At 38.9% G+C, this 14,385-nt stretch overlaps 1 protein-coding gene across 2 annotated transcripts in view; it reads right to left on the bottom strand.

The window, feature by feature from the left end:
* The window catches only part of CHRNA2 (cholinergic receptor nicotinic alpha 2 subunit), a 101,576-nt gene that overhangs the window by 13,125 nt on the left and 74,066 nt on the right, over window positions 1–14,385 (bottom strand). For both annotated transcript variants that reach the window (XM_040427116.1, XM_040427115.1), the window contains one exon: window positions 6,415–7,453. In XM_040427116.1, coding sequence (XP_040283050.1) covers window positions 6,415–7,453 — 1,039 coding nt within the window. The remainder of the gene's footprint in view (window positions 1–6,414; window positions 7,454–14,385) is intronic.

Genomic DNA, 14,385 nt, shown 5'->3' with positions numbered 1-14,385 from the left:
GGAACAATGTCCAGTGGATATAAAAAAAAGTTTACACACCCCTGTTAAAATGTCAGGTTTCTGTTCTGTAAAAAAAATAGACAAAGATAAATCATTTTAGAACTTTTTCCACCTTTAATGTGACCTATAAACTGTACGACTCAATTGAAAAACAAACTGAAATCTTTTAGGTAGAGGGAAGAAAAATATATAAAAATAAAATAATATGGTTGCGTCAGTGTGCACACCCTTAACTAATACTTTGTTGAAGCACCTTTTGATTTTAATACAACACTCTTTTTGGGTATAAGTCTATCAGCATGGCACATTTTGACTTGGCAAGATTTGCCCAATCTTCTTTGCAAAAACACTCCAAATCTGTCAGATTGCGAGGGCATCTCCTGGGCACAGCACTCTTCAGATCACCCCACAGATTTTCAATCAGATTCAGGTCTGGGCTCTGGCTGGGCCATTCCAAAACTTTACTCTTCTTCTGGTGAAGCCATTCCTTTGTTGATTTGGATGTATGCTTTGGGTCGTTGTCATGCTGAAAGATGAAGTTCCTCTTCATGTTCAGCTTTCTAGCAGAAGCCTGAAGGTTTTGTGACAATATTGACTGGTATTTGGAACTGTTCATAATTCCCTCTAGCTTAACTAAGGCCCCAGTTCCAGCTGAAGAAATATAGCCCCTTGGCATGATGCTGCCACCACCATGCTTCACTGTGGGGATGGTGTTCTTTTGGTGATGTGCAGTGTTGTTTTTGCGCCAAACATATCTTTTGGAATTATGGCCAAAAAGTTCAACCTTGGTTTCCTCAGACCATAACACCTTTTCCCACATGCTTTTGGGAGACTTTAGATGTGTTTTTGCAAAATGTCGCCTGGCTTGGATGTTTTTCTTCGTAAGAAAAGGCTTTCGTCTTGCCACTCTACCCCATAGCCCAGACATATGAAGAATACGAGAGATTGTTGTCACATGTACCACACAGCCAGTACTTGGCAGATATTCCTGAAGCTCCTTTAATGTTGCTGTAGGCCTCTTGGTCGCCTCCCAGACCAGTTTTCTTCTCGTCTTTTCATTAATTTTGGAGGGACGTCCAGTTCTTGGTAATGTCACTGTGGTGCCATATTTTCTCCACTTGATGATGACTGTTTTCACTGTGTTCCATGGTATATCTAATGCCTTGGGGGTTAATCAGAGGCACTTTACATGATGGCCGGTGTATGTTGACTCCTATTTAACAGGATTTTCAATGTGATTGCTTAATTCTGAACACAGCTACATCCCCAGTTATATGCAACCACTTTATTTTAGTCTTCTTCCCTCTACCTAAAAGATTTCAGTTTGTTTTTCAATTGAGTTGTACAGTTTATTGGTCACATTAAAGGTGGAAAAAGTTCTGAAATGATTTATCTTTGTCTTATTTTTTACAGCACAGAAACCTGACATTTTAACAGGGGTGTGTAGACTTTTTATATCCACTGTATGTGATAATATCCACCATTAAATACTACCATTGGCATGCAAGAACCCGGGTGTCCCTACACAGCGAGGCTTTCCAACACACGACTGCAGTTAGTCTGAGCTCAGGTGTAAAAAGATCATTAGAGATTAAGAGGAACCATAAAAACAGAAAGTTATGGAGAAATGTATATCTGGATTAAAAATGCTTATCTCATTGTACATAGGAGGCAGTATTATAGTAGTAATATTCCTGTAAATAAGAGCAGTATTATAGTAGTAATATTCCTGTAAATAGGAGCAGTATTATAGTAGTAATATTCCTGTACATAGGAGCAGTATTATAGTAGTTATATTCTTGTACATAGGAGGCAGTATTATAGTAGTTATATTCTTGTACATAGGAGCAGTATTATAGCAGTTATATTCTTGTACATAGGAGCTTGACTGGTGCAAAGATTTTTGCCACCCTAGGCAAAAGCTAATTTTGCCACCCCCTTGACTCCGCCTATTGACCATGCCCCTTGACCCGCCACTTTTTTGTTGGCCACCTATTTATACAGACTGTACCCTTCATTGTGGTAAGGCCACGTTTTCTCCCTCCTGCTACATACCATGTCATCCACAGATCCCCATCAGTGTCATCCACAGATCCCCATCGGTGTCATCCACAGATCCCCCTAAGTGTCATCCACAGATCCCCCTAAGTGTCATCCACAGATCCCCCTAAGTGTTATCCACAGATCCCCCTAAGTGTTATCCACAGATCCCCATCAGTGTCATCCACAGATCCCCATCAGTGTCATCCACAGATCCCCATCAGTGTCATCCACAGATCCCCATCAGTGTCATCCACAGATCCCCATCAGTGTCATCCACAGATCCCCATCAGTGTCATCCACAGATCCCCATCAGTGTCATCCACAGATCCCCATCAGTGTCATCCACAGATCCCCCTAAGTGTCATCCACAGATCCCCCTAAGTGTCATCCACAGATCCCCCTAAGTGTCATCCACAGATCCCCATCAGTGTCATCCACAGATCCCCATCAGTGTCATCCACAGATCCCCATCAGTGTCATCCACAGATCCCCATCAGTGTCATCCACAGATCCCCATCAGTGTCATCCACAGATCCCCATCAGTGTCATCCACAGATCCCCATCAGTGTCATCCACAGATCCCCATCAGTGTCATCCACAGATCCCCTCCCCGCCCAGCGCCACCTCCTAGCTAATTTATTCACTTCACTTGCCTCTGTGTAATTGCAGAGAAGCACCTTAATCTCGCACAGGTGCACTGGCAGAGGCATCGTTGAACGAGGTGCGCTGGAAGTTGGCGCATGCACACTTCGCTCGACGATGCCTCTGCCAGTGCGCCTGTGCGAGATTACACAGAGGCAAGTGAAATGAATAAATTAGCTAGGAGGCGGCGCCTCGGGCCGGCGCCTACAGCAAGAGTGCGCTCTACGCGGTGGCGTACCTTGCTTATGGGTGGCACCGGCCCTGCATAGGAGGCAGTATTATAGTAGTTATAGTCCTGTACATAGGGGCAGTATTATAGTAGTTATATTCTTGTACATAGGAGCAGTATTATAGTAGTTATATATATTCTTGTACATAGGAGCAGTATTATAGTAGTTATATTCTTGTACATAGGAGGCAGTATTATAGTAGTTATATTCTTGTAAATAGGACTAGTATTATAGTAGTTATATTCTTGTACATAGGAGCAGTATTATAGTAGTTATATTCTTGTACATAGGAGCAGTATTATAGTAGTTATATTCTTGCACATAGGAGCAGTATTTATAGTAATTATATTTCTGTACATAGGAGCAGTATTATAGTAGTTATATTCTTGTACATAGGAGGTCGTATTATAGTAGTTATATTCTTGTACATAGGAGCAGTATTATAGTAGTTATATTCTTGTACATAGGAGCAGTATTATAGTAGTTATATTCTTGTACATAGGAGGCAGTATTATAGTAGTTATATTCTTGTACATAGGAGCAGTATTATAGTAGTTATATTATTGTACATAGGAGCAGTATTATAGTAGTTATATTCTTGTACATAGGAGGCAGTATTATAGTAGTTATATTCTTGTACATAGGATGCAGTATTATAGTAGTTATACTCTTGTACATAGGAGGCAGTCTTATAGTAGTTATATTCTTGTACATAGGAGCAGTATTATAGTAGTTATATTCTTGTACATAGGACTAGTATTATAGTAGTTATATTCTTGCACATAGGAGCAGTATTTATAGTAATTATATTTCTGTACATAGGAGCAGTATTATAGTAGTTATATTATTGTACATAGGAGCAGTATTAGAGTAGTTATATTCTTGTACATAGGAGCAGTATTATAGTAGTTATATTCTTGTACATAGGAGCAGTATTATAGTAGTTATATTCTTGTACATAGGAGCAGTATTATAGTAGTTATATTCTTGTACATAGGATGCAGTATTATAGTAGTTATATTCTTGTACATAGGAGGCAGTCTTATAGTAGTTATATTCTTGTACATAGGAGCAGTATTATAGTAGTTATATTCTTGTACATAGGACTAGTATTATAGTAGTTATATTCTTGTACATAGGAGCAGTATTATAGTAGTTATATTCTTGTACATAGGAGCAGTATTATAGTAGTTATATTCTTGTACATAGGAGCAGTATTATAGTAGTTATATTCTTGTACATAGGAGCAGTATTATAGTAGTTATATTCTTGTACATAGGAGCAGTATTATAGTAGTTATATTCTTGTACATAGGAGGTCGTATTATAGTAGTTATATTCTTGTACATAGGAGCAGTATTATAGTAGTTATATTCTTGTACATAGGAGCAGTATTATAGTAGTTATATTCTTGTACATAGGAGGCAGTATTATAGTAGTTATATTATTGTACATAGGAGCAGTATTATAGTAGTTATATTCTTGTACATAGGAGGCAGTATTATAGTAGTTATATTCTTGTACATAGGATGCAGTATTATAGTAGTTATATTCTTGTACATAGGAGGCAGTCTTATAGTAGTTATATTCTTGTACATAGGAGCAGTATTATAGTAGTTATATTCTTGTACATAGGACTAGTATTATAGTAGTTATATTCTTGCACATAGGAGCAGTATTTATAGTAATTATATTTCTGTACATAGGAGCAGTATTATAGTAGTTATATTATTGTACATAGGAGCAGTATTAGAGTAGTTATATTCTTGTACATAGGAGCAGTATTATAGTAGTTATATTCTTGTACATAGGAGCAGTATTATAGTAGTTATATTCTTGTACATAGGAGCAGTATTATAGTAAATATATTCTTGTACATAGGAGCAGTATTATAGTAGTTATATTCTTGTACATAGGAGGCAGTATTATAGTAGTTATATTCCTGTACATAGGAGGCAGTATTATAGTAGTTATATTCTTGTACATAGGAGCAGCATTATAGTAGTTATACTCATACATTGAAGGTAGTATTATAGTAATTATAATACTGCTCCATAGAATTTAACTACTAGATAACTACTACTGTTCTTCTTCCTTAAAATAATTGTACAGTTGTGGTGGGAAATTGTATAGTGAATGCATAGAACTTTAGCCTGCTGCAGGGGGCAGCCTGTACCCTATAATAATGCTACTCCAAAGACCCTACTTGGGGATCATCAGATTTGGGACAGAAGTAAGAGGATATGCCGGATTGTGAAATTGCCCGCAACCTGTAGCTCCACTTTGGAGGTAATTTTTACAAGACGTTAAGAAGTGCAAATCTGCTCCATAACCTAACGTCTGTGCTCCAGGCTATGAGAGTGATTTAGACGTCTTTACATTCTGACTTTATTAGGGGGTCTTGTTTCAGGTCTAATATTAATATAGGGAGCCTGGTCTAGGGTCTGATATTAACATAGGGGTTCTTCTGGACTTTTTTATTGGTCTGGTCCTGGACTGATTCACATAAGGGGTCTGAGTATATTTTGGGGATGTGACCTGGGATCTAATATTAATGTCGAGAGTCTGATATTAACGTAGGGATCTGGGGTTTAGTAAAGGGAGTATGAATATATATACAGTAGGCGTCTAGTATGGAATCTGTTACTATAGGAGTCTGGTTTTGGGACTGATATTAATAAAAGTGTCTGGTTTAGGGTCTGATAATTTAGGGGTCAGGGGAATTAACAAAGGGAGTATCACTATGGTTAGGGGTCTATTCTGGGATATAGATGTTAGTATAGGGTGTGTGAATATATTTAGGGGGTCTGGTATGAGATTTGATATTAATTTAGGGGGTCTGAATACATCTTTAGGAGTCTGCTCTGGGGTTTGAAATTAATTTGGGGTTCTTGTCTGGGGTATAGATATTAATATAGAGAATTTGTATATATTTATGGAGTCTGGTCTGGGGTCTGATAATGTAGGGGGTCTGAATATATTTTGCCATGTCCTTTTATATAGGCCACATCTCTCCAAAAGGCCACTCCCATGTTTGTGAGGACTGGGTGCTCTAGCACCACCCTGTGACGGGCTCTCCCTGGTGGAGATCTCTGCTAGTATTGAGCTAATCAAAGTCCACGAATCCCAGTGATGACGTCATCACGGGCCACATGTGACTTCGTTGAATAATGTCGTTAGTTGACTTTTAAAATGGAAAACCACTTGAAAACTTGAAAACGAACTCGGCTTCGGTTCTGACTAGTACCTCGGAAGTCTAATCACATGCGACTTCATGAATAACTAACTTCGGCTCATCTGAGCCCATACATTCTAATACTGTATGGAGACAGATCTCCACACAGTATTATTACGAAGTTTTGAACGAAGCGACTTTGGATGAAGCATCCGAAGCTCGCTTTGCTCAACACTAGAGAGGACCATTCAGTACTACAACCCCCATCATTAAATTGCATCCTAACAACCATCATGGGTCCACCAATGCTAAGAGTCTTACTTACAGAAAAGTCAGCATCTTCAGCCCGTAGGTGGTCTGCTATGTACTGTACTCCTTCTAAAGCTTTTAAAATACTTGGTGAGAGCAAGAAATTAGGTTCCACGTTGTCCACTTTGCTCTGACGAGGGGTCTGACACTGCCCCCCAGGCACTGGCTGGTTATAGTCATAACGATGCTGAAGACTGTGATTGTGTCTGGAGATGTGGTGCACGTGGCAAGGTGGCATCTCAGCCTCCGGTTCCCCCCACTTCTCGTCCACATCTGTCTCCATCCAGTATTTGGACGTGCTAAGTTTAAGTTCGGGAGGGTCATACTGACTAAAAATCTGCTCTACAGGAGCTGGTGGCCTCTTCATGAACAGCCACCTTGGAATGTGATCCAGAAAGACAGAACGCACCCAAAGAGGCATTTTGTGAGTACTAGGTGAACGGTGGTGGACATTCAGCACAAACACTGTGATGACTATGGAGAGTGTAACGAATATCATGGTGAAGAGCAGGTACTCCCCAATCAATGGGATCACCAGTGAGGTGGAGGGGATGATCTCAGTGATCAGCAGGAGGAACACAGTAAGAGATAAAAGTACTGAGATGCACAATGTGATCTTCTCCCCGCAATCCGAAGGAAGATAGAAGACCAAGACGGTAAGGCAGGAGATCAGAAGACACGGGATGATTAAATTAATGGTGTAGAATAAGGGCAACCTCCGAATTATAAAGAAATAGGTGATGTCAGGGTAAATCTCAGTGCAGCAATCATACTTTTTAGTGTTGTACGTCCCAACAGCGTTGACTATGGCCCACTCTCCACTCTCCCAGTAGTCCTTCAAGTCCACGTTTCGTTCCATGCTCTCCAAGTCGATGTTTGCTTTGTCATATGTCCATGATCCAAATTTCATCTTGCAGTTCTGCTGGTCGAAAGGGAAGAAGGTCACATCGATGCTACAGGAGCTCTTGTAGATGGCAGGAGGAACCCACTGCACCTTCCCGGTGTGAGAGAGGTGAGCTTTAGTCATGTGTGTAATGGCAAACTCCCCGTCTGCACTGTTGGAAAAGGGAAAAAAATCTATTAATGGATGCGTATTTTGTTTGCAAGATTTTATTTCATTTTAACATGCTGGAATACTGCTCCTATGTGTATGAATATACTATAATACTGCCTCCTATGTACAAGAATATAACTACTATAATACTGCCTCCTATGTATAAGAATATAACTACTATAATACTGCCTCCTATGTACAAGAATATAACTACTATAATACTGCTCCTATGTACAAGAATATAACTACTATAATACTCCTTCTATGTACAAGAATATAACTACTATAATACTGCTCCTATGTACAAGAATATAACTACTATAATACTGCTCCTATGTACAAGAATATAACTACTATAATACTGCTCCTATATACAAGAATATAACTACTATAATACTGCTCCTATGTACAAGAATATAACCACTATAATACTGCTCCTATGTACAAGAATATAACCACTATGATACTGCTCCTATGTACAAGAATATAACTACTATAATACTGCTCCTATGTACAAGAATATAACTACTATAATACTGCTCCTATGTACAAGAATATAACTACTATAATACTGATCCAACTGTACAAGAATATAACTACTATAATACTGCTCCTTTGTACAATAATATAACCACTATAATACTGCTCCTATGTACAAGAATATAACTACTATAATACTGGCCCCTATGTACAAGAATATAATTACTATAATACTGATCCTATGTACAAGAATATAACTACTATAATACTGCTCCTATGTACAAGAATATAACCACTATAATACTGCTCCTATGTACAACAATATAACTACTATAATACTGTCCCCTATGTACAAGAATACAATTACTATAATACTGATAACTGATTGTTAAAGGGACCAAAAGTAATGGGACAGAATAATAATCATAAATCAAACTTTCACTTTTTAATACTTGGTTGCAAATCCTTTGCAGTCAATTACAGCCTGAAGTCTGGAACGCATAGACATCACCAGACGCTGGGTTTCAGCCCTGGTGATGCTCTGCCAGGCCTCTACTGCAACTGTCTTCAGTTCCTGCTTGTTCTTGGGGCATTTTCCCTTCAGTTTTGTCTTCAGCAAGTGAAATGCATTCTCAATCGGATTCAGGTCCGGTGATTGACTTGGCCATTGCATAACATTCCTCTTCTTTCCCTTAAAAAACTCTTTGGTTGCTTTTGCAGTATGCTTTGGGTCATTGTCCATCTGCACTGTGAAGCGCCGTCCAATGAGTTCTGAAGCATTTGGCTGAATATGAGCAGATAATATTGCCCGAAACACTTCAGAATTCATCCTGCTGCTTTTGTCAGCAGTCACATCATCAATAAATACAAGAGAACCAGTTCCATTGGCAGCCATACTTGCCCACGCCATGACACTACCACCACCATGCTTCACTGATGAGGTGGTATGCTTAGGATCATGAGCAGTTCCTTTCCTTCTTCATACTCTTCTCTTACCATCTCTCTGGTACAAGTGGATCTTGGTCTCATCTGTCCATAGGATGTTGTTCCAGAACTGTGAAGGCTTTTTTAGATGTCGTTTGGCAAACTCTAATCTGGCCTTCCTGTTTTTGAGGCTCACCAATGGTTTACATCTTGTGGTGAACCCTCTGTATTCACTCTGGTGAAGTCTTCTCTTGATTGTTGACTTTGACACACATACACCTACCTCCTGGAGAGTGTTCTTGATCTGGCCAACTGTTGTGAAGGTTGTTTTCTTCACCAGGGAAAGAATTCTTCGGTCATACACCACAGTTGTTTTCCGTGGTCTTCCGGGTCTTGTGGTGTTGCTGAGCTCACCGGTGCGTTCCTTCTTTTGAAGAATGTTCCAAACAGTTGTTTTGTCCACCCTAATGTTTTTGCTATCTCTCTGATGGGTTTGTTTTGTTTTTTCAGCCTAATGATGGCTTGCTTCACTGATAGTGACAGCTCTTTGGATCTCATCTTGAGAGTTGACAGCAACAGATTCTAAATGCAAATAGCAGACTGGAAATGACCTCTGGACCTTTTATCTGCTCATTGTAATTGGGATAATGAGGGAATAACACACACCTGGCCATGGAACAGCTGAAAAGCCAATTGTCCCATTACTTTTGGTCCCTTAACAAGTGGGAGGCACATATGCAAACTGTTGTAATTCCTACACCGTTCACCTGATTTGGATGTAAATACCCTCAAATTAAAGCTGACAGTATAGACTATAACTACTATAATACTGCTCTTATGTACAAGAATATAACTACTATAATACTGCATCCCCTATGTACAAGAATATAACTACTATAATACTGCTCCTATGTACAAGAATATAACTACTATAATACTGCCCCTATGTACAATAATATAACTACTATAATACTGCCCCTATGTACAAGAATATAATTACTATAATACTGCTCCTATGTACAAGAATATAACTACTATAATACTGCTCCTATGTACAATAATATAACTACTATAATACTGCTCATATGTACAAGAATATAACTACTATAATACTGCTCCTATGTACAAGAATATAATTACTATAATACAGCTCCTTTGTACAAGAATATAACTACTATAATACTGCCTCTTATGTACAAGAATATAACTACTATAATACTGCTCCTATGTACAAGAATATAACTACTATGATACTGCTCTTATGTACAAGAGTACAACTACTATAATACTGCTCTTATGTACAAGAATACAACTACTATAATACTGCTCCTATGTACAAGAATATAACTACAATAATACTGCTCCTATGTACAAGAATATAACTACTATAATACTGCTCCTATGTACAAGAATATAACTACTATAATACTGCCTCCTATGTACAAGAATATAACTACTATAATACTGCTCCTATGTACAAGAATATAACTACTATAATACTGCCTCCTATGTACAAGAATATAACTACTATAATACTGCATCCTATGTACAAGAATATAACTACTATAATACTGCCTCCTATGTACAAGAATATAACTACTATAATACTGCTCTTATGTACAAGAATATAACTACTATAATACTGCTCCTATGTACAAGAATATAACTACTATAATACTGCTCCTATGTACAAGAATATAACTACTATAATACTGCTCCTATGTACAAGAATATAACTACTATAATACTGCCTCCTATGTACAAGAATATAACTACTATAATACTGCTCCTATGTACAAGAATATAACTACTATAATACTGCTCCTATGTACAAGAATATAACTACTATAATACTGCTCCTATGTACAGGAATATAACTACTATAATACTGCTCCTATGTACAAGAATATAACTACTATAATACTGCTCCTATGTACAAGAATATAACTACTATAATACTGCTCCTATGTACAAGAATATAACTACTATAATACTGCTCCTATGTACAAGAATATAACTACTATAATACTGCTCCTATGTACAAGAATATAACTACTATAATACTGCTCCTATGTACAAGAATATAACTACTATAATACTGCCTCCTATGTACAAGAATAAAACTACTATAATACTGCCTCCTATGTACAAGAATATAACTGCTATAATACTGCTCCTATGTACAAGAATATAACTACTATAATACTGCTCCTATGTACAAGAATATAACTACTATAATACTGATCCTATGTACAAGAATATAACTACTATAATACTGCTCCTATGTACAAGAATATAACTACTATAATACTGCCTCCTATGTACAAGAATATAACTACTATAATACTGCTCCTATGTACAAGAATATAACTACTATAATACTGCTCCTATGTACAAGAATATAACTACTATAATACTGCTCCTATGTACAAGAATATAACTACTATAATACTGCCTCCTATGTACAAGAATATAACTACTATAATACTGCTCCTATGTACAAGAATATACCTACTATAATACTGCTCCTATGTACAAGAATATAACTACTATAATACTGCTCTTATGTACAAGAATACAACTACTATAATACTGCTCCTATGTACAAGAATATAACTACTATAGTACTGCATCCCCAGGCACAGCCACTGCAAAATATTCTGAGATACACCTGATAAACAATGAAGAGCCCCTTTGATCATTTGATGGGTAGATATTCAGGAGTTGGACCCACACCGATCTGATACTAAAGACTAAATGGACACATTTCCTAGTCTCATACTGCAGTTAGTAATCCAATGACCGGATGATGTTGGTTCTAATTTTAAAAGGTGGAAATATTAACTGATTGAATATTTTTACATATTTTGTCCCTTTTTTCTTACATTCCTTCATGCACTTCATTGGTTTTGATCTGATTTTACTTTCTGCTGTGCAGTAAATGAATTTCTCCTTCAGTTTCCAGGACCCATCCCAGGACATCATTTCTTATCCACAGAAGACTATTCTTGGCCACTTATTTTAAGCAGCACGGGATCTGCTGATTTATAAATCGCAGTTGAGTCGGAAGGAACAAAATGAGTTTTTCCGAAAATTAACCAATTTACTTCGAAAGACAAAGATGTATCTGACACAACATAGAAACAAAAATCTATTTCCAAATAGCTGCAGCCTCTGGGAGAGTATATTACAGTGATCCATTGTTATTACCTATGGTGGCCTGGCTGCAGGTTGTTTAACTATGACAGGGGACTCTGTGATGGGGGGGAGGAGGGGGGAGGAATAAAAATAAATTGAAAAGGGAAATTTTTAAAGTAGAACACAAAAAGGTAACAAAAGTGCTGCATGGAATCCAATGGTCCACACTTTCTGCACTATGCTGGACCGATAACGTTGTGTCTCTGCACCTTGAGAGACTACTGAACCTAGAATTATTTAATTATGCTGCAATAGCTTTCAAAACCTATAGGAGGCACTGTAAGGTAAATCCAACTCATGTAATGTACTGTAAATCAGTGTTTTGTAATCTGTGACCAACCTAGGGCATGCTGGGAATGCTAGGTTTTCATATGCTGAAGACCCAAAGGTTGGAGACCACATACCATAGAACATCTGTAGTATAATAAGATGAGTAGTTTTAGACAGGATTGGACTGGAAATCTGCCCTACTAGGCAGATTACTGGTGAGCCGGTTGTTTGGGGGATGCGCAAAAGATGTCGAAGCAGAAAATTAACAGATAATGTAAGCCCTGCTGTATCAGTGCAGTTTCCGAGGTTTGAATGGCTGAAGGCCCTATAATGATATTCCTCACAATAAGTCCTTCACCCAGTGAGCAGTTCAGAAGGAGTCTGGAGGAAGAACTGGAAAACATGAGAAGTCTTCTAAAACTCCCCCTTGGACCCTAGGATCACTTGTGCTACAGGCCAGCAAGTCTGAGGGGGCAATTATTAGAATGGGGATGATGATGCTGCCAGTGGGAGAGGGGTGGGTAGGGGACAATGCTGCTTTTAGTGAGGGAGGGATAGGAAGGGGACAATGCTGCTGTCAATGAGGGACAGGTAGAAAGGGGGATAATGCTGCACTGTGGTTTTATTTTGTGATGCCCCGTGGTATTTCATGCTGTTGTGGAGAACTTCTGTGCTGGTAGGTAGTATTTCTTTGTATTTTGTGCTGCACTATAGCATTTATTTGACACTGCCAGTGATGTATTTTGTTCTGCCTTGTGGTATTTGGTGCTGCTGGGGAGATATTTTGTGCAGCCTGTTTTTTTGTGCCACTCTAAGTATTTTGTGCTGCACTATGATTTTATTTGGCGCTGCTGAGGAAGTATTTTGTGATACCCTGTGGTATAAGGCACTAATAGTGGTAACAAATGTCCTCCATTATGTGACTAGGTGTTCCTACTTTCCACTTGTATTTTCCATCTTGTGTTGATGATGTGGTTTATGTAGACAAGGCGAGTGGTAAAACAAAATAAGCCACAGGGTGCATTGTACTGTATGTGAGCTGGTGGGGTATATTTTCTAGGACTTTTTAATTCCAGGCTCGTCCTGGCTATTGTCACTTAATTAGCTCATTAAGGCCTGAAAAACCTTCCAAAAATGGCCACTTTGGACATATGTTTCACAAATCCATCCCGATGAGGTCCACTTTATGAGACAACTCTACAGGTAAAAGGATGGATGAATGGCTATAGGCCATTAAAGTTGGACCCTGAACCTGGTGCTTTAGGGGAGCCAACAGTCACTATTAGCATTATAAATGTCATGAATCAGTTATGGACACCAAGGAGCTGAAAGTTATACCTCTGAATGCAGAGTATACAATACTGTGGACAAATATGCACCCCATTCTAGGTGTCAAACCGAAGCAAAGTCTTTGGTTCATCTTTATTGAGGAACTAGCAGAAGGACCAGGCTTCGCTCGGGTATATTTCATCTACTTAATTTAATGTTTGTGTGTGTCATTAAAAGATAGACAGTATCCACTATAACAGTGACATCTATACCACCCTGGCCCTTTAACAGTGACCTCCACAGCGGCCTGCCCCCTGTACAGTAACATCCACAGCGCCCTCCCCTTTAACAGTGACCTCCACAGCGGCCGCCCATTTATTAGTGACCTCCACAGTACCCCATCTCGTTAACAGTGATTTCCAAAATAACCCGACCCCTTAACAGTGACCTGCACAGAGCTCCGGTCCCTTAAAATGTAACCTCCGCAACATACCGCCCCCTTAAATTACCTCTACAGCACCCCGCCCCTTAACACTGACCTCCATAGCGGACCGTCCCCTTAACTGTGACCTCCACTGTTCCCTGCCCTCTTAACAGAGACTTTCACAGTGCCCACCCCTTTAACAGTGACCTCCACAGCATCCCACCCCCTTAACAGTGATTTCCACAACACCCTCTCCTCTTAACAGTGGCCTCTACAGCAATCTGCCCCTTAACACTGACCTCTATAGCGGATTGTCCCCTTAACTGTGACCTCCACAGCAGCCTGCCACTAGGGTGGCCAGAGGTCCG

Source organism: Bufo bufo, chromosome 4 (assembly GCF_905171765.1).
Source record: "Bufo bufo chromosome 4, aBufBuf1.1, whole genome shotgun sequence".
NCBI lineage: Eukaryota > Metazoa > Chordata > Amphibia > Anura > Bufonidae > Bufo > Bufo bufo.
The sequence above is the reverse complement of the archived record's forward strand: the minus strand, read 5'-3'. Positions and strand labels throughout refer to the sequence as shown.